Raw genomic sequence first — 18161 nt, forward strand, 5'->3', positions numbered from 1 at the left:
TACGCGGGACAAATATTAAGGTAAGGAGGCAAACGGGAGGGAGGGACTGACTCCATGGGTGCTCCGGAGAAAAATTAGTGGGTGCTCTGCACCCACCGGCAGCCAAGCGCTTGCCTCCTTCTCCCCTCCCCCGAGCGCGCCGTGTCCCTGCTCCTCCCCCTCTCTCCCGGAAAGTCCTAAGCGCCACCTAACGGCTGCTTGACGGCACTTAGGATTTTCCGGGAGGGGGGGGAGGAGCGGGGACGCGGCGTGCTCAGGGGAGGAGGCAGAGAAGAGGCAGCACAGGGACGGGAACTTGGGGGAAGTGGGTGGAATGGGGGTGGGGCGAGGGCGGTACAGGGGCAGGAAGAGGTGTGGGGCCAGGCGAGCACCTACCAGGCCGAGAAGAAGTCGATGCCATAGGACGAGTGGCGAGCGGCCGGGGTGAAGAGGCGAGTGGTGAGTGGGGGACTGAGGAGGGACGCAAGCCAGTGGCAGGCCCAGGGATGAGGAAGGGTGTGGTGGTCGGGGGCCTGAGCAGGGAGGGGGTGGGACCTGCGGCAGAGTGGGGGCAGAGCCTGGGAGGAGTGGGGGTGGACTGTGGGCGGGTCTGATGGCACCTTAGTGTATCCCGATATTTTACTCTTGTGATCTGGTCACCCTACACAGCTCACTGAGCCAGTGGAGCCAAGCATTGGAAGATTTAGAGTTGTTGGGGCCCTGTGCGCAGCTTCATTTTCAGGCCTCCTGCCTCCCCTGGGACCCAGACAAGAAAAAGAACATTCTCTTATCGCCCTCCTGTTTTTCATTCTTTTTTCTTCATCCTCCTTCTATATTATAAGTAATGGGAAGTAAATGAAAATAAAGTGAGGTACATTGATAGGGGCAGGGGGTTGGGGTGCAGGACGGGGTACGGAAGTCAGGCTCTAGGAGGAAGTTTGGGTGCTGGGTGCAGGCTCTGGGCTGGGGCAGGGGGTTGGGGTATGGGAGGGGGGCAGAGCTTACCTCGGGCAGCTGGCTCCCAAAGCGACTGGCCCACACACCCCACTGGCAGCAGCTCCTAGTCAGGGTGAATCAGGGGGTCTCCACACGCCGCTGCCTGCAGGCACTGCCCCCAGAGCTCCCACTGGCCGCAGTTCCTGTGGAGTTGGTGCTCGTGGCGGGGGCAGCGCATGGAGACATCCCTCCCCCCCCGCTTCCAGGAGCACAAGGAGGGAAGGAGGCAGAGCGGGCAGGGAGCTGCCTTAACCCTGTTCCTGGCACCTCTCTGCGTGCCCCTTGGTGGGAGTGGGGCAACAGGTCTCGATGCACGGCCCCTTCCCTGCCCCCCCCGCCAGGGGCACGCAGAGACATGCCAGCAGCCGGCTGCTTCCGGGAGCAGCATGGGACTACTGGCCACGGCATGCAGGCAGCCTGCCTGCCTGAGCCTTGCTCCACTGCCGGCCGGGACTCAGGGGTAGGTTGTCAGATGAGATTAGGCTGACCAGACAGCAAGTGTGAAAAATCAGGACAGCGGATGGGGAGTAATAGGCACCTATATCAGACAAAGCCCCAGATATCAGGACTGTCCCTATAAAATCGGGACATCTGGTCACCCTAGATGAGATTTGTCCTGCATTTTGGGGGGCCCCCTGTTGGGGGCCTCGTGGCCGCTGCACAGTTTGTTTCATGGTAAATCTGTTCCTGAAGCCAAGTGACACACATGATCATAAGTTGAATATCGACACAGTCTATGGTGAGTGGTGTCTGATTTTAGCAGCACAGCACGGAAAAATACCACCACTTCCCTCACCCCATCTGACCCCTGAATGTAAGTCTTTCATAGGCAATGTGAAGAATGTCATTGATTGATTGAACATACGAGTCATATTTTCAATATAGAAAAGTGTGAATGAAAAGCAGCTGATGTGGTCAGGCATTAAATTATACAGGATCCACATTCATAAACTTCTCTAACTTGAGTGCCCCCCCCCCCGCCCCCAGTATGCTACAAGAGGGCTGAAATCTGTAGGTCTCATACAAATAATAATAACATAATGTAGTCATTTTTATAGAAGCTACAGAAGGGTAACATGACCTAAATCTAGTCATAGCACAGTGTTAATGTTGGCTTTAAGGCCTTGTCTACACTACGAGAGTAGTTCGATTTTACTTAAATCGAATTTTTGGAATCGATATTGCAAAGTCGAACGTGTGTGTCCACACTAAGGACAGTAATTCGACTTTGTGAGTCCACACTAACGGGGAAAGCGTCGACATTGGAAGTGGTGCACTGTGGTCAGCTATCCCACAGTTCCCGGAGTCCCCGCTGCCCATTGGAATTCTGGGTGGAGCCGCAAATGCCTTCTGGGTAAAAAAAATGTGTCCAGGGTGCTTTTGGGTAACTGTCGTCATCCGTCCATCACTCCCGCCCTCCCTCCCTGAAAGCGCCGGCGGGAAATCAGTTCGCGCACTTTTCTAGTCAGTGACAGCGCGGACGCCACAGCACTGCGAGCATGGAGCCTGCTGCAACCATCACTGCAGTTGTGGCCGCTCTCAACGCCTCGCAACTTATCATACACCTTTCCCTGAGGCAGATGCAGAAAAGTCAGGCGAGGAGGCTACGTCAACGCGGTGATGGCCTGAAGTCTGAGAGTAGCACAGACCTCTCAGAAAGCAGGGGACCCAGCGCCGAGAACATCACGGTGGCAATGGGTCATGTTGATGCCGTGGAATGGCGATTCTGGGCACGGGAAACAAGCACTGAGTGGTGGGACCGCATAGTGCTGCAGGTCTGGGATGAATCCCAGTGGCTGCGAAACTTTCGCATGCGGAAGGGAACTTTCCTGGAACTTTGTGAGTTGCTGTCCCCTGCCCTGAAGCGCAATGACACCCGGATGCGAGCAGCCCTGACTGTCCAGAAGTGAGTGGCCATAGCCCTGTGGAAGCTTGCAACGCCAGACAGCTACCGGTCAGTCGCGAACCAGTTTGGGGTGGGCAAATCTACCGTGGGGGTTGTTGTGATGCAAGTAGCCAAGGCAATCGTTGATGTACTGCTGCCAAAGGTAGTGACCCTGGGAAACGTGGAGGCGATCATAGATGGCTTCGCAGCGATGGGATTCCCAAACTGCGGTGGGGCCATAGATGGAACTCACATCCCTATCCTGGCACCGGAACACCAGGCCAGCCAGTACATTAACAGAAAGGGCTACTTTTCCATGGTGCTGCAAGCACTGGTGGACCACAGGGGACGTTTTACCAACATCTACGTGGGATGGCCGGGCAAGGTTCATGACGCTCGTGTTTTCAGGAACTCTGGTCTGTTTAGACGGCTGCAGCAAGGTATTTACTTCCCGGACCACAAAATAACTCTTGGGGATGTGGAGATGCCTATAGTCATCCTCGGGGACCCAGCCTACCCGCTAATGCCCTGGCTCATGAAGCCCTATACTGGCGCCCTGGACACTGAAAAAGAACTCTTCAACTACCGGCTGAGCAAGTGCAGAATGGTGGTGGAGTGTGCTTTTGGCCGTCTCAAGGGGAGATGGAGAAGCTTACTGACTCGCTGTGATCTCAGCGAAACCAATATCCCCATTGTTATTGCAGCTTGCTGTGTGCTCCACAATCTCTGTGAGAGCAAGGGGGAGACCTTTATGGCGGGGTGGGAGGTTGAGGAAAATAGCCTGGCTGCTGATTACTCACAGCCAGACAGCCGGGCGATTAGAAGAGACCAGCGGGAAGCGCTGTGCATCCGGAAGGCTTTGAAAGCAAAGTTCCTGAGTGAGCAGGGTAACCTGTGACTTTAAAGTTTGTGTATTGAGAAGCTAAACCTGCCCCCGTTTCTTTGCCCAGTTAATGTTGACTATCCTATCCAGTTACATACCCCCTTCACCCCACTTCCAACACACGTTTCAAAATAAAAATAGTTCTACTTTGTTAAAGCACACCGTTTTCTTTAATACTGTATTCGCGGGAATTTTTTAAAACTGGGACGCAGACTGTGGTGCGGAGCGGGTGTACTGTAGTGGCGCGAATGCAGCTTCTAAACTCAAGGATTGACAGGCTCCGCTGCGGTGGGATGGTTGTTTCAACGGAGCCTGTCACCCCTCCTGATAGGGACTGTGTGTATGGGGGGGTCTATGTGACTTTGTGGCAGGGGGAGGACGGTTACAGATCCCCTGCTGTGTGGCTCTGTGATCCTGCCTAAGGACCGCCGCTTAAGATCTGTAACTGCCCTCCCCTGCCACAAAGTCACAGAGCAACCCACCCCCCACCACATAACATGAAAACAACCTCCCAGACTAACCAGGGTAACTAGTCACTGCATCACTGCACTATGTATGTGCCCTGCTGCTGTGCCTGCCCCCGACTATATACCCTGCCAAAGGTGACTGTCCTGTCGAATTACCAACCCCCTATCCCCCCCTCCTCCAAAAGAACATGATGGAAACAGTAGTTAACAGAAACGTATTTTTTATTATCAACCAAACATGGAACTGGGAAAGTGAAACTTGGACGGGGGCTTGTGTCAGGCGGGAAGGAAAGAACTTGTCAAATTTTGGGGAATGAGAGCCTTCTGCTGCTCGAGCTCTCTGCAGGGGTGGAGTGAGAGTTAGCAGGGACTCTGCCGCCTCTCCTTCTGTGCACTTTGGGTGAGGGGAGTATGGGACTTGGTGGCGGGGGAGGGCGGTTAGAGATGGACTGCAGCGGGGCTCTGTCCTCCTGCCTCCGTTCCTGCAGAACATCCACAAGGCGCCGGAGCGTGTCCGTTTGCTCCCTCATTAGTCCAAGCAGGGTTTGAGTCGCCTGCTGGTCTTCCTGACGCCACCTCTCCTCCCGATCCATGTTGGCTTGGTGCATTCGGGTCAAGTTCTCCCGCCACTGGGTCTGCTGTGCTGCCTGGGCTCTGGAGCAGGCTATAAGCTCCGAGAACATGTCCTCCCGTGTCCTCTTCTTCTTATGCCTAATCCGCGCTAGCCTCTGGGAGTGTGATGACAGGCTAGGTTGTGAGACAGTCGCAGATGGGGCTGTGGGAATGGGAAAAAGGGAGTGAATTCCTCAGAAAGATAAATGTAGTTGTGAACAAAGAACATAGTCTTTCTCTGTTAACAAGACCATGCACAGCACCTATCACATGCGCACTCAGCACAAGGTCGAATTCTCGGCCTTCGCATTCAGTGCCTGGGGTCTTCTACAGCACATTTGAGAAGCCTCTCAGGAGAACGGAATTTCTGTTGCAGGCAGACATGGTAAGCCGTAGACTTGTGGCAGCTTAAAACTTTAATATTAGCAATGGCCTCATTTCACATTGAAATCAATGTCGGTCCCTGCTGCCAGCAATTCGGCAAGCAGGAAGTCTGCTCCTGTCCCACACCCTCGCGGCTGTCCCCGGGAACGATCCCTTTCGGCTGCCCCTCTCCCGCCTCCACCGCGTGGCTGCAAACCAGCGGTTACAGTTCTGTAAAGGAACGGTAAAGCAGTCCCAACACTAACATTCCCCTACCTCATTCAAAGCAGATCACCATGAGCGACATCACCCTCATGAGGATCTCTGACAGCGAGAAAGAGAGAATGCTCCGGGAAAGCCTGCAAAGACCAGGGCCGTATGCCGCCATGCTGTGCAGAGCAATGATTCCAGAGTACTTGATAGTCTCGTGGCGTGGCAACGTGTCCTACTACGGAGGACCCAATAAGGCCGCTCTCCCCAAGAACCTAATGCAGCGGATTTCCAATTACCTCCAGGAGAGCTTCCTCGAGATGTCACAGGAGGATTTCTGCTCCATCCCCGGACATATAGACCGCATTTTACTGTAGCTGCTGTAGCAGTGACTAACCAGTAGAGCGGCTTGGGCAGGACAATCATGCAAAACCGGACATTGCTAGATTTTTTTTCAATAGTTGCACTGCCCATGACTGAACCGTTAAGCTAATCAAACTAATCATGAGAAACCCATTTTTTAAATTGTTAATATTCCTGTTCTGTTACAAATAAATGTTTAGATTTTTACAACACTTACTGGCTGATCCTTCCCCAGATTCTGTGTCCAGGGTAACGGCTAGGGAGGGTTGGTAGGGGATCTCTGTAAGGGTGATGAAGAGATCCTGGCTGTCGGGGAAATCAGCGTTGTGAGCGCTGTCGACTGCCTCGTCCTCCTCATCTCCTTCCTCATCTTCCCCGTCCGCTAACATGTCCGAGGATCCAGCCGTGGACACTATCCCATCCTCAGAGTCCACGGTCACTGGTGGGGTAGTGGTGGCGGCCGCACCGAGGATGGAATGCAGTGCCTCGTAGAAACGGGATGTCTGGGGATGGGATCCGGAGCGTCCGTTTGCCTCTTTGGTCTTCTGGTAGCCTTGTCTCAGCTCCTTGATTTTCACGCGGCACTGCGTTACATCCCGGCTGTATCCTCTCTCTGCCATGTCTTTAGAGATCTTCTCGTAGATCTTTGCATTCCGTCTTTTGGATCGCAGCTCGGAAAGCACGGACTCATCGCCCCACACAGCGATGAGATCCAAGACTTCCCGATCAGTCCATGCTGGGGCCCTCTTTCTATTCTGAGATTGCACGGCCATCACTGCTGGAGAGCTCTGCATCGTTGCCAGTGCTGCTGAGCTCGCCACGATGTCCAGACAGGAAATGAGATTCAAACTGGCCAGACAGGAAAAGGAATTCAAATTCAAATTTTCCCGGGGCTTTTCCTGTGTGGCAGTTCAGAGCATCCGAGCTCGTACTGCTGTCCAGAGCGTCAACAGAGTGGTGCACTGTGGGATAGCTCCCGGAGCTATTAGCGTCGATTTCCATCCACACCTAGCCTAATTCGACATGGCCATGTCGAATTTAGCGCTACTCCCCTCGTCGGGGAGGAGTACAGAAGTCGAATTAAAGAGACCTCTATGTCGAACTAAATACCTTCGCGGTGTGGACGGGTGCAGGGTTAATTCGATGTAACGGCGCTAACTTCGACATAAACGCCTAGTGTAGACCAGGCCTAATACACAGCTCTCATGAAAGCAGCACTTTATTACTCAATATTAATTACCTCCTTTGTGTACGTCAATAGTGTTACTTTCATAATATCAGGAAATGCTAGTCTCTCATCATTGTTCATTTACCGGTATGACTTGTATTTATTAACTTTTTCTTTTCAATAGAAAAACTTGGATATACATCTGTTTTTTTGCTAATGCTGTGAGTAATTCTTATGGATTTATTTGTACTCCTAAACCACAGGGTGATGAACATGAAGGTGTAAAAATGCAAAGCACTGTACTCTCTAAGGAATGAAATTTTGAAATCAGCTGCTGAGCAGGATGTTTTTAAGGGACATAATATATTTTGTGACATACTACAAGTGATTTTGTTGCGTGGTAAGAGAATTTTTCATTTATTCTTTCATGGAAAGCAAAAGTGAAAATTGTATACTGCAAAATTGTAATTCCTCCTCTACCCCTCCTTAATAATTTAGTCTCAATGCTTGTCCCTTATTTAACATTTGAGCAATATTTTCTTTTGTCAAGTCTCACCCCCTCCTCCAGGTGTATTTACTGCTAGTGTTCATTTCATTGCTCAATAAGGAAACAATTAAACTCTTTTGTCTGAATTTCCAACTTGTTTATTCTGTGATTCCCTGGTGCTCTGACTTTCATGAGGTCACATATTTTAGCACATGAAACCTTTCAAAGGTGCCAGCAAATGTACTCTATTACAAGAAAAGCTTTGTATTGTACAGTCAGATACTCAAATTCGATACAAAGAGACAATTCAGCATAGGAATAGCTGAAACCAGGTGGCACTGATTGTTGCTCTGTGCTATATTCTGAAAGGTCACAGGCTAACCTGCTAGAATTGCTCAAAATAGTATAAAAATATACAGATGAGGGTAAAGCAGTACATGTAAATTAGCAAACAATAGGAATGGATACAGATGTATGTTCTGGGACAGCGGATTTGCTAATGATAAGGGAATAATATACACCTCTACCCTGATATAACGCGACTTGATATAACATGAATTCAGATATAATGTGGTAAAGCAGTGCTCCGGCGGGGGCGGAGATGGGGGGGCACTCGGGTGGAACAAAGCAAGTTCAATATAATGCAGTTTCACCTATAACGCGGTAAGATTTTTTTGGCTCCCGAGGACAGTGTTATATCGAGGTAGAGGTGTATCTGCAAAATGGGAATGATAATTTCCTGCCTCATGGGGTGCTGTAATGACAAATTCCCTTCATGATTATGAGACACTCAGGGCTAGTCTACACTACCCGCCCAGATCGGATAAATCAATTCCCAAATCAACGTGCGTACTCCCACCTCATCAGGAGGAGTAAGCGCTGTCGACGGGGGAGCCGTGGAAGTTGATTTGCTGCCGTCCTCACAGCGGAGTAAGTCTATTCGCATAGCTGAATTTGCATATCTTAAATCGATACCCCCCCCCACAGGCTAGGTCTACACTCAGATACTACAGTGATCAGGGCCACATAAGTATCTAGACAGATAGGATCTCAAGAAGAAAGATTCAGGAGAGCAAGTATAATTAAGGTAAAGAACTGAAAGAACCTACTGAAGGATGGGTCCTAAGGGCACAGACGTAGTTTGACTTCTATATTTGCGGGGCAGGGAGCTCCAATTAGGCTAACAGGGCTGCATGTGGGGAGGGAGGCAAATTCTGCAGCTGCCCGTGGCTTGCAGTTTGACCCCCCAAACTATGCCCATGCCTAATGGTGGTGGTGAACAATAGCATAAAGGTGCAAAGGTACAATGCATAGTAGCTGCAAGGAAAGCAAATAAAATGCTCAGATGTATAGACAAATGAATTAGTCACAAAGCTCAGGAAATACTGCTGCCACTGAATAAGGCTCTTGTCAGGACTCACATGGAAAACTCTTTTCAGTCCTGGGCTCAATTCTAGAAAAAAAAAAAACTTGCATCAGCGTCTTGGAAACACTCCAGAAAAGAGCAACAACAATAACTTGTGAGTGGAAGGAATGTGTTATGTGAAACTGCTAAATGTGCATAAAATGCTCAGCCATGAAGGAAAAAAAAGAAGATTGAAAGAGAATTGCTTTTGGTATACAAGTAACGAAGGGGGGTAAATAAAGCTTTAGAGAGGGAAACCATGAAGATGGGGCAATTCCTTTTGAACTCCTAATGCATGATAATCTACTATTGCAGTTACTGGATGGTATTAATAGAAATTAATTTAAGAACAGAATGGCTATCTGTATGAAGAGCTGTATACATTATACCTTTACAGTGATGTCAAGGGCTGCACTGTAAGGCAAGTAATAGTGTCACTGGGCTCACAGTTTCTTTCATCCATCCGTTTCTATGTTTCCATATGCTTTCATTTAAAATGAATGAACCGTCTAGGCCTGGTTACAAAGACAGCTTTTAGACTGTTTTCAGTTGGTCTTCAGCCAGACTGAATAAAACAATGGCATTGACAGGGATGAGAATTTCCCTCATTCCCAGAGCATTTAGTCCAAAGCATAGCAGTGTGATGAGGAACTAACCTTTGAGCATGCTTATTCAAAATCAAAATTTCCTTCTGCAGTCACTAGATGTCATTAAATAGACAGTAAACCTTTAAAAACAATTTTAAATGTTACCAAAATGCTTCTTTTCACAGACTAATTGCCATATAAATGTTTAGATTCAGTGTACACATTAACATAATGCTACTCAGTGATCCACAGTCCTCCAATATTTCAATTATATCCCTATTAACATTTTTGATTCACCAGATGCCCGCAAAACATTTTTAAAAATTGATCATTGTTGTCTTATTGTTCTGTGGTTGTACAGCACCAAGCACAATAAGATCTGTGCCTACAGCTCCAAGGCACTATGGTAATACAAATAATAATAAATAAATATGTTAAGTACTATTCTACAGAAACATGCATATTTTGGGGAAAACTTCTGTAGATACTAGGTAAGAAAAGAGGTATGTTAAGCAATAGAAGTATGGCCAAGTGATACGAGCACAGTACCTGGAGCCAGAACATCTGGTTTCTATCTCCAGCTCTGACACTGGAGTTATTACAGTGGCTCGAGACAGGTGACTTAACCTTTCTGTGCCTTAGCTAAGACACTCATAAAATAATAACAGGGTTTAAATGGGACTTAAGTGGGGCATATACCTTGCGCTAGCCCTCTGCCTAGGGGAGCATTTCATTCAGTGTGCATGAAATGGAGCAGAATGCAGCCACTTTGATCTTCAATATGGAAATGCAGCCTATAGAGACTGAAGGGCCAGTGTACAATCTTTCACCATGACTTGGGCTGCCTTCTTTCTTGGATCATGTTAGGGTTCTGCATACAGTAATTTGAAGTCTCTGTGGGCTGCACACTATAGTAAAGTTGAGACAGACTGTGCTGCATTCTAGTACCTCATGGGCTGTATTTCGGTCACCCCTGCTGTATAAGAAAAAAAAATTGATATATCCTCCAGAGCTGGTATATAAAACCACTACATTTCAGACAGAAGAAGGAGGACACACCACAATCAGAGAGCTATATAATAAAGCATTCCTTATTCTAATGGGATGGCTAATAAAGTGTTTGTTTCATTGTATAAAAAGAGTTTTCATAATGGGGTGTGAATGCAGATAGGATCCGAAGTACAAGAGCCTTTTACCAGAGAAAGAATAACAACAGAAAGCCTAATAAAGGAGATGTGTATTCAATAACGTTAAATACAGCCCCTGCCTCAGTGCTATGTTGTCATATTTTGAAACATTTTCACTAGAGACAGTAGTAATTTTAAAAAAAAAACCTAAAATGTGAAAGCTAATCATTGATTCACTTGAGTATTTACTATCCAGAATGTTCAGTGGACTTGATTGATCAGGGTAACGCAAAACAGTGAGTCCACAAGCACTAGAATTTTATAGCATCTATAAAGTTCTGTATACAGTTTTTGCTCAATTTTATTCTGTTAAACTAAACATTTGGTATCATATGGCATTTTAAGTGTTTTGATTTATGTTAACACAGCAATTGCATCTGTAATAAACATTCCAAAGTATGGGTTTAAGAGTAATCTACTGTATTTATTTGTGACATAAACACTTACCTGAAATGCATTTGAGAATCATCTTAGATTTAACTGATACTGTACATTAAAGATATTACGCTTCAGACACATCAAGGTCATCCCCAAGGTGAAGACTGTAGTTATGGTTGGGGTAGGGGGAAGAGGGAAGCACAAGTAATATGGCAACAATTTTGCACTTAAAGGTGGAAAAATATCCTATATTTCTCTTAATAAATAATTTAAATAGCATAGTTTCTATATTAAATTATATTATAAAGTGTCCGTGTTCTATTTAAAACAGTATCATTGCAATGCCATTGATAATAATCTTAAAAATGTGACCATGACAATAGCATAAAAACATTGACATTTTTTAAATGGACTTAGTCAAATTACATTCATTTCAGGCTTACTCAGGCTCCCTCAAAGACACAAAGAAGAAACAGAAACTCTGTGAATAGATAGACAGCTTTAGTTTCTGCAGTTGTCTATCCTGAACCTACATTCACATTAAAATAAATTTAAAAAGGTATTAGGGATTAATCTGCATTATATTTTTGAGTGTCAATAGGCTGCTTCCTCCCTCCTGCAGTAAAACCTACAGGAGAGGAGTTAGGGGAGGAAAATACAATGAGGATCCCCTCAAGGAGTTTGTCCCCATCATTCTGTCAGATGGACAAGGAGCCGTGCAGATGCTCTTTGCTCTGTAACAATTAATCTTGTTACCTAAATCCCGTATCCTAATCTGCCTGGCCACAAATTACCCTCTAGCTCCCCCAAGTGGACCATTAAGCTAGAAAGCTTTTTATGTTGCTTTTTCTATGAAATAGTGCACATTAAAGATCAGATCCTCAGCTCATGTAAATTGACATAGTTGCATTGCGTTTGAGGGAGCTAAGCTGATTTACAACAGCTGAATATCTGGCTCAGAAACTTTGTTCTTTTCATTACTGTGTCTTGCACTTATGTATTAGACAAACCAGTTTTCTCTTAGCATATGTAATTCAAAAATAGAGATTGTTTTAAGTGAAATTTTAGTACTCTTAGAATTTGGCAGATCGACAGCTGGAAATGTTTGTCCAATATTTATTGACAGAACAGATACAGCACAGGCAGTGTACAGTTGAGTATATTTAACAAACAGTAAATATAAATAAAATGTGTTTTTAGGAGACAGGAAGTTCCAGATTTGTCCTCCACATAAACTGTGCCAAATTGTAGGAAATGCCCTTATTCTTAGTTTTCTGTCTATAAACTAATAGATAATTTGTGAAGGTATTGTCAAAAGCTATTATTACCATATTATTTCCTCCTTCAGTAGGAAGGAAGGAATTCTGGTTATTGTACTGGATTGTGACTCAGGAGAGCTCGATTCAGTCCCGTTTCTGCAAAGATTTCTTTGTGAATTCAAATAAATCACTTAATCACTCCGGGCCTGTTCCCCTATCTTCTGTTTTTATGTCAAAAATGTTAAAAAAAAATACTATGCCAGTAACTAACAAATTAACCAGACTTGCAATAACAATATCTCTCTGTGGACAGAAGCATTTGTGAGGGTCTAGTAGAAATATTTCAAACTGATCTTACTGAAATCCAGCCTCCATTCACAGTTCTGTAATATGATCTTGTTTTTTTCAGTCATCTGCAATAATCCTCAATGGGCAAGTTTCCACTCCTTTTAAACTTGGCAAAGGCACATAACAAGGTTATCCATCACAATCTGCTACTTAATTCAAAGACTGCTGAAACAACAGTCATGAGGACTAGACAGGCGGATCAACTAATATTTCAACCTACAGAATTTCAGTGGATGAAATTTCAGCCTCTTTGTTGATTCCAGAATTATTTGAAAGTCTATCTCAATTTTCTTGAATGGCTGCTGACCAAGTTAATGAAAGAGACAAGGTAGGCGGGGAAGAATAATCTGAAAGTGAACTTTTAGTAATCTTTGTTCACTGTGTACACCGCAAATTCAGCACCTTTAATTCCATCACGCTGAAAAGGTAGTTGAAGACTTTGGCATAAGCATTTCTGCCAATATAAAAACAAATTTTTAATTAAATGGCTCTAGAATAACATCTGTCACTTAGTGCTATACACATAGATCCCAGTTTACTGCTGGTGTAAGAAGAAAGTGAAACTTCAGTAAAGCCAAGAGAGGGGCACCCTGTTACATGTGGCCAAAAGTTGGACTGTTATGGGTAGTACATTTTGGGAAGCAATCAGCCTTAGTAAAATGGTTATAATACTGAAATGTAATACACTATTATGACACATCGGTACTTTTATTGCTTTTAAATGAGGGCTCTGGGCAAATGTTACATGTCCTTTCACTCCCTTGTCACAGTTTGGCCCTTAATATTTCTTTTTTTCACTGTGTAATTACTGGAAAGAGGGGTAAAGAAAACATTCAAGAAAAATATTTAAAATTAAAAATCAAATCTGACCATATGGAGGGAAAGTTTGGCTAACTCCACGGCAAAGGAGAAGTGAATAGATTAGGGGCAAAGAATTGCTGGCTGTGTTTGTTACTTAGCAACTTCAGATCAAGGCAGATAGTATGTAAACAAGGCAAACCTGTTTGAGGGAGAAATTAAGTTTTGCCTGGGCTTTCTAGGTAAAAAAAAAAAAAGGGGGAAACAAAAAGAGCTAGTCTTCTGAAGGATTCATTGTTGCTCTGATCATATTTGGTCTTTTGATAGAAAATTCTTTCGAGTCAAAACCAAGATTTGCTAAATAACAAAATAGTCTGTTTCCAGTTGCATGTATAGGACACAATTTTGTCCTTGCTGAAGCAGTAGGAATACTTAAGATGCTTACATTCATTGATATACATTGGTGCAGGTATGATTTCTGGTACCACAAAATGTGCAGCCATGTACAGAATCAGATATGCCACGCTAACGCTATGAGTAGCGCAACAGGAGGAACAGTGTTGTTAAGTAGAAAGAGGGCCAATGATCTTCCTCATGGACAAAGGAACATCAAACACCTAACACGTTCAGCAGATGCTGCCTTTTATTAACTATTATATAGCTTGCTATGCGCCACTGCGCCTTTTTGGCCATACAGCTGTGATCTAGCCCACGTTATGTAAATAATAGCATGTGCACAGAACAAGTGATTGTATAGCACTTAGGGCCTAATTCTGATCTCATACCTCTGGAAACCAGGAGTAATACCTCCACTGAAGTCCATGATATTACACTGGTATGAAATTGGTGTATATGAGATCAGAATGAGCCCCTCAGTCTTAGATGAAGTTAAGGAGATGTTGCTGTTCCAGTCCTATGATTCTATGATCACTTCTACTGGGCGTTCAACCTACTTTATGTGCATGTTCTTATGCAGTCACAGAGTGACATCACCTGGTAAAATAACACCAGTGTCAGCTTTTCTTAAGTCAGGACTCCTGCCCCAGCCCAGTGAAAACGAGCAAGGGAGGCTGGGGAGAGTGGGGGCGGGGCACAGGGAAGGGGCAGAGCCAAGGGTGTTCTCCTGGGCTCAGCAGCGCCACAGCAAGTGACGTGAACGCCTGCGACGAAGAGGGCGGGGTCCTGCTAGGCCGCGCTGCATTATGGGCAACGTCAGCTGGCCTAAGAGGCGGGCACCATGGGCTGTTATTTTTCCCACGTGACAGCCAGTGGACGGGGATCAGCTGACTTGTTCTCACGTGACCTGCTACAGCTTCTCGGATCCTACTCCGGGAAGCCGGGGCCGCGCCGCGATGGTGGAGCCGGGCGGTGAGGAGGCGCGGCCGCTGCTGGACTCGGCGCACAATGACTGTCCCCAGCGCAAGGCGCTGCCGGCCCTGTGCGACCCGCGGCGGCTGGCCCACCGGCTGCTGGTCCTGGCCTTCATGTGCTTCCTGGGCTTCGGTAAGTCCCGCCTCTCCGGAGCCGCTCCAGCGGCAGCGAGCCTCGCGGATCCCCTCTGCCCCAGCCCCCTTGTCCCCCCATGCCCAGTTCCTTAGCGGCAGGACTGCGACCGGGCTCCTCATCTGCCCATGGTTAGGAGGGCGGCAGAGCCTCACACTGCCCCACCCAGCCCCGCGCAGTTCCCCCAACCTTGCGTCCTGTCCCCTCAACAAGGTCCTGGGACCGGGTCCCTGTTATCGCCTGGCTTTGTTCTGTCTTTGTTCCTGGGGCCAAACCGTGTCCGGGGCTGTAAACGCTAATCCTACAGCCGTGTCCCGTCTGCACAGGTCTGTTGCCACAGGTAGGATTAAGAGTCCTCCTGGAGATGAACATTTACATTTTATGGCAGGGCTTGTTAAAGGTTGGGAGGCTGATAGGTTTAGTATCTGTTCTTATTTCTTCCATCTTAAGTTTTAAAAATTATTCTATATAAACCTTCCCTCTTGTTTTATTTTCTTTCAAATTTGAGATGTGGTTCCCTGACTTGAATTATGCTGTATAGGCAGGCGCTAAGTTTATTTTCTTTTGGCCTTCTTTGTATTTTACCACACTGTGGCAAAACATACAAACCCATTATTGATGCAAATGTGCTTTTCTTGAGTTTGAAGCCTCCACAAGTTCTGAACAAGAAAATCAGGGCTGGGTCTGGTCTGCTTGCCTGCATAGAAGTTATCACTGCACACCAAAATCACTGTCTACCTCTCAGCTAGTATAAACTCTCACAGCTTGTGATTGTAATATGACAGTCCTCAGGGTTGAGAAGTTTAATTTGAAATGATCGTGGGCTAAAACATGTTTAGATATGTGTTGTTAATAGTGGTCATTATGCACTGAACTTGATGCAAACAGTATGTAGAGACACATTCAAGTTAAATCTTACTTTACTAATTCTTTGAGTTACTAAAAACTTAATTAACTTTACTCCATCCAACCTGGACAAGGAAAATAAAGTACAAAAAGAGAAGTCACTCTTATTTTTCAGTCTGACTTTCTGGTGCACTAGTGCAGTGCTACAATGTTTAAATTGTGAACACTGCACAGGAATATTTAAATCCAAACACCCTTTCGCTGATGCTTTTTAAAGTAATGTTTGCAGTAGGTTTTATAGACTTTTTACAAAAGTAAAACCTGTCAGAAGCATGGACATCTTCAGTTTAAAGAACCACATTTTAATCAAATGCCGTTTATGTGGTTTTTGAAGGTTCATTACTTATTCGGTACAGTTATGAGCATTTTCCTGATAGCAGGAAGGGCCTTGTGTTATCAAAGAAAAATAGCTCCTGTATGAGCACTGGCACTTGTATTTTTGCAGTAACAAACCTTGGGTGTGGTTAGTGTAAATGCAGAAGAATAGATGTTCCAGAGGGGCAGTAATGGTTAAGATAAGTGTTTCTCTGTTCAAGGGCTAGTAATGATGCTGTGGTATGAAACTAATTTAAACGAAAAACCTGTCCAAAAAGTTATATCTTGCATTGACATGGACAAGAACTTGCTTTTATTCACAAGACCAGTTACTATTTAAGTATGTGAATGCTTTATATTGTCTGCTTAATTTATTTCCTAGCAGTTTGTTAAACAAACGGAAGATGAATGTCACTGGTTGGATTTGTGTGTTTTTTGACATTTAGTAAGAAATTTGTTTTAACTGGAAAGATTAATAGTTTTAAAGCTGTTAAAATAGCATTATAAAATACACCATTTTTTGTTTGTAAATTTATCACAAACTTTTGCAATATTCTTCATTAAGTTCTGAGAGAAATGAATTTAATAGGCAGAAATGGAAGCAACTTCTGTTATCTGTGGCATGATTTCTTGCAAATGTCATTTAAAATGCAATCCAACTTGATTTGTTATACTTTCCACATGGAAAGTGACTAGATCGTCTTTACTGAGATAATCTTAGTTTTGTATTCAGTATTTCTAAATAGTTTGTCTAAGCTTATTTAGTATCTTCATTCTCCCCGTAGGTAGCTATTTTTGCTATGACAATCCAGCAGCTCTGCAGACTCAGGTTCAAAGGGTAAGTGGTGAAAATTCCTTACATATAATAACTGACTCTTTTGGGGGGATTGTTTTTAGTAATAAGCGTACTTCTGAATAACCTAAAGAGGACTTTAACCATGCATTAGTGGAATGGGGAAATCAGCCATGTAATTTAATTAACCAGTGGGTTGACTACTTACCTTTATAACAAGAGCATTGTCAAGTACTGTAGCTTAGGTTTTAAATCTAAAACTACTGTATATGTGCAATACTTGACGTTCCTTATCAAGATGAGAGTTCATGAACTGGAATAATTCACTCGGTGTACATGCAAATAACCAGATACTCATGAGTGAGACCTTCTTGTGACTCTTCACAGTGTTCTCTACATGAGCTGCAACCTGCCTATCTGGAATAGTACATTTGCATGTCCATTTGGCCGTGGTCAGTTACACCTGCCAGTTCCTTCTTTATTTAAAAAGGGAGTTGGGGGGGTAGAACTATGGCTGAGACTTGGTGCTGATTTTTCCCTAAGGAACCATAACTCTCCCATGCTGCATGTATTAAAGGCATTAAGGCGATGTCCACACTATGGACCTTACAGCGGCACAGCTGTACTGCTGTAAGGTCTCCTGTGTAGTCACTCTATGCAAGCAAGGGAGAGTTCTGCTACTAGCATAATTAAACCTCGCCCAACAAGTGGCGGAAACTATCTTCTGCTGACCTAGTGGTATCCACACCAACGCTTGGTGAAACTTATGTCGCTTGGTGAAACTTATGTCGCTAAGGCGTGTGGTTTCCTCCCACAACCCCTAACAAAAAAAATGTTGTGGACAAAGTGATAGTGTAGACAAAGCCTAAGGCTAGTGTCATGTGCAGGAGTAAAACAAAAATACTGCATATATTGAATGTAGCAGAGTTAGTTGATTTGGGAACGATATTTTTATTCAATGACTTCTTGCTTTTTGAAATGAACTGCTATATAACATTCGAGTAGCTTTCTGCATTTAATTATAGATGAGCTTGTGGAATAATGCTGCATAAGATCTACCAGATTCTTCTCTTTATGTGATTGCAGTAAGCACGGCCTCTTGCTTTAAAATCAAGGGTGAAAATGACTGAAATGTTGCTTTCAAATTGCTCTCTAATTGAAGTTCTCAAACTCTAGAAAAGCGATGACCATCTGAAAATTTATTGATTATGTTGCAAGGAAGGAGTTGAGGACATGGAAAAAGTCTGGGCCATTATTCTGTAACTATTG

At 45.0% G+C, this 18161-nt stretch overlaps 1 protein-coding gene across 3 annotated transcripts in view; it reads left to right on the forward strand.

The window, feature by feature from the left end:
- The first annotated feature begins 14635 nt into the window (after nt 1-14635).
- Nucleotides 14636-18161, forward strand: part of MFSD1 (major facilitator superfamily domain containing 1) — a 30783-nt gene continuing 27257 nt past the window's right edge. The window contains exons 1-2 of one of the 3 annotated variants that reach the window (XM_054039542.1): nt 14636-14878; nt 16885-16937. In XM_054039542.1, coding sequence (XP_053895517.1) covers nt 14728-14878; nt 16885-16937 — 204 coding nt within the window. In that variant the 5' untranslated portion in view covers nt 14636-14727. The remainder of the gene's footprint in view (nt 14879-16884; nt 16938-18161) is intronic. The other 2 variants (XM_054039543.1, XM_054039544.1) reach the window with 2 other exon arrangements.

This window comes from Malaclemys terrapin, chromosome 9, assembly GCF_027887155.1.
Source record: "Malaclemys terrapin pileata isolate rMalTer1 chromosome 9, rMalTer1.hap1, whole genome shotgun sequence".
In the NCBI taxonomy this organism is placed as follows: Eukaryota; Metazoa; Chordata; order Testudines; family Emydidae; genus Malaclemys; species Malaclemys terrapin.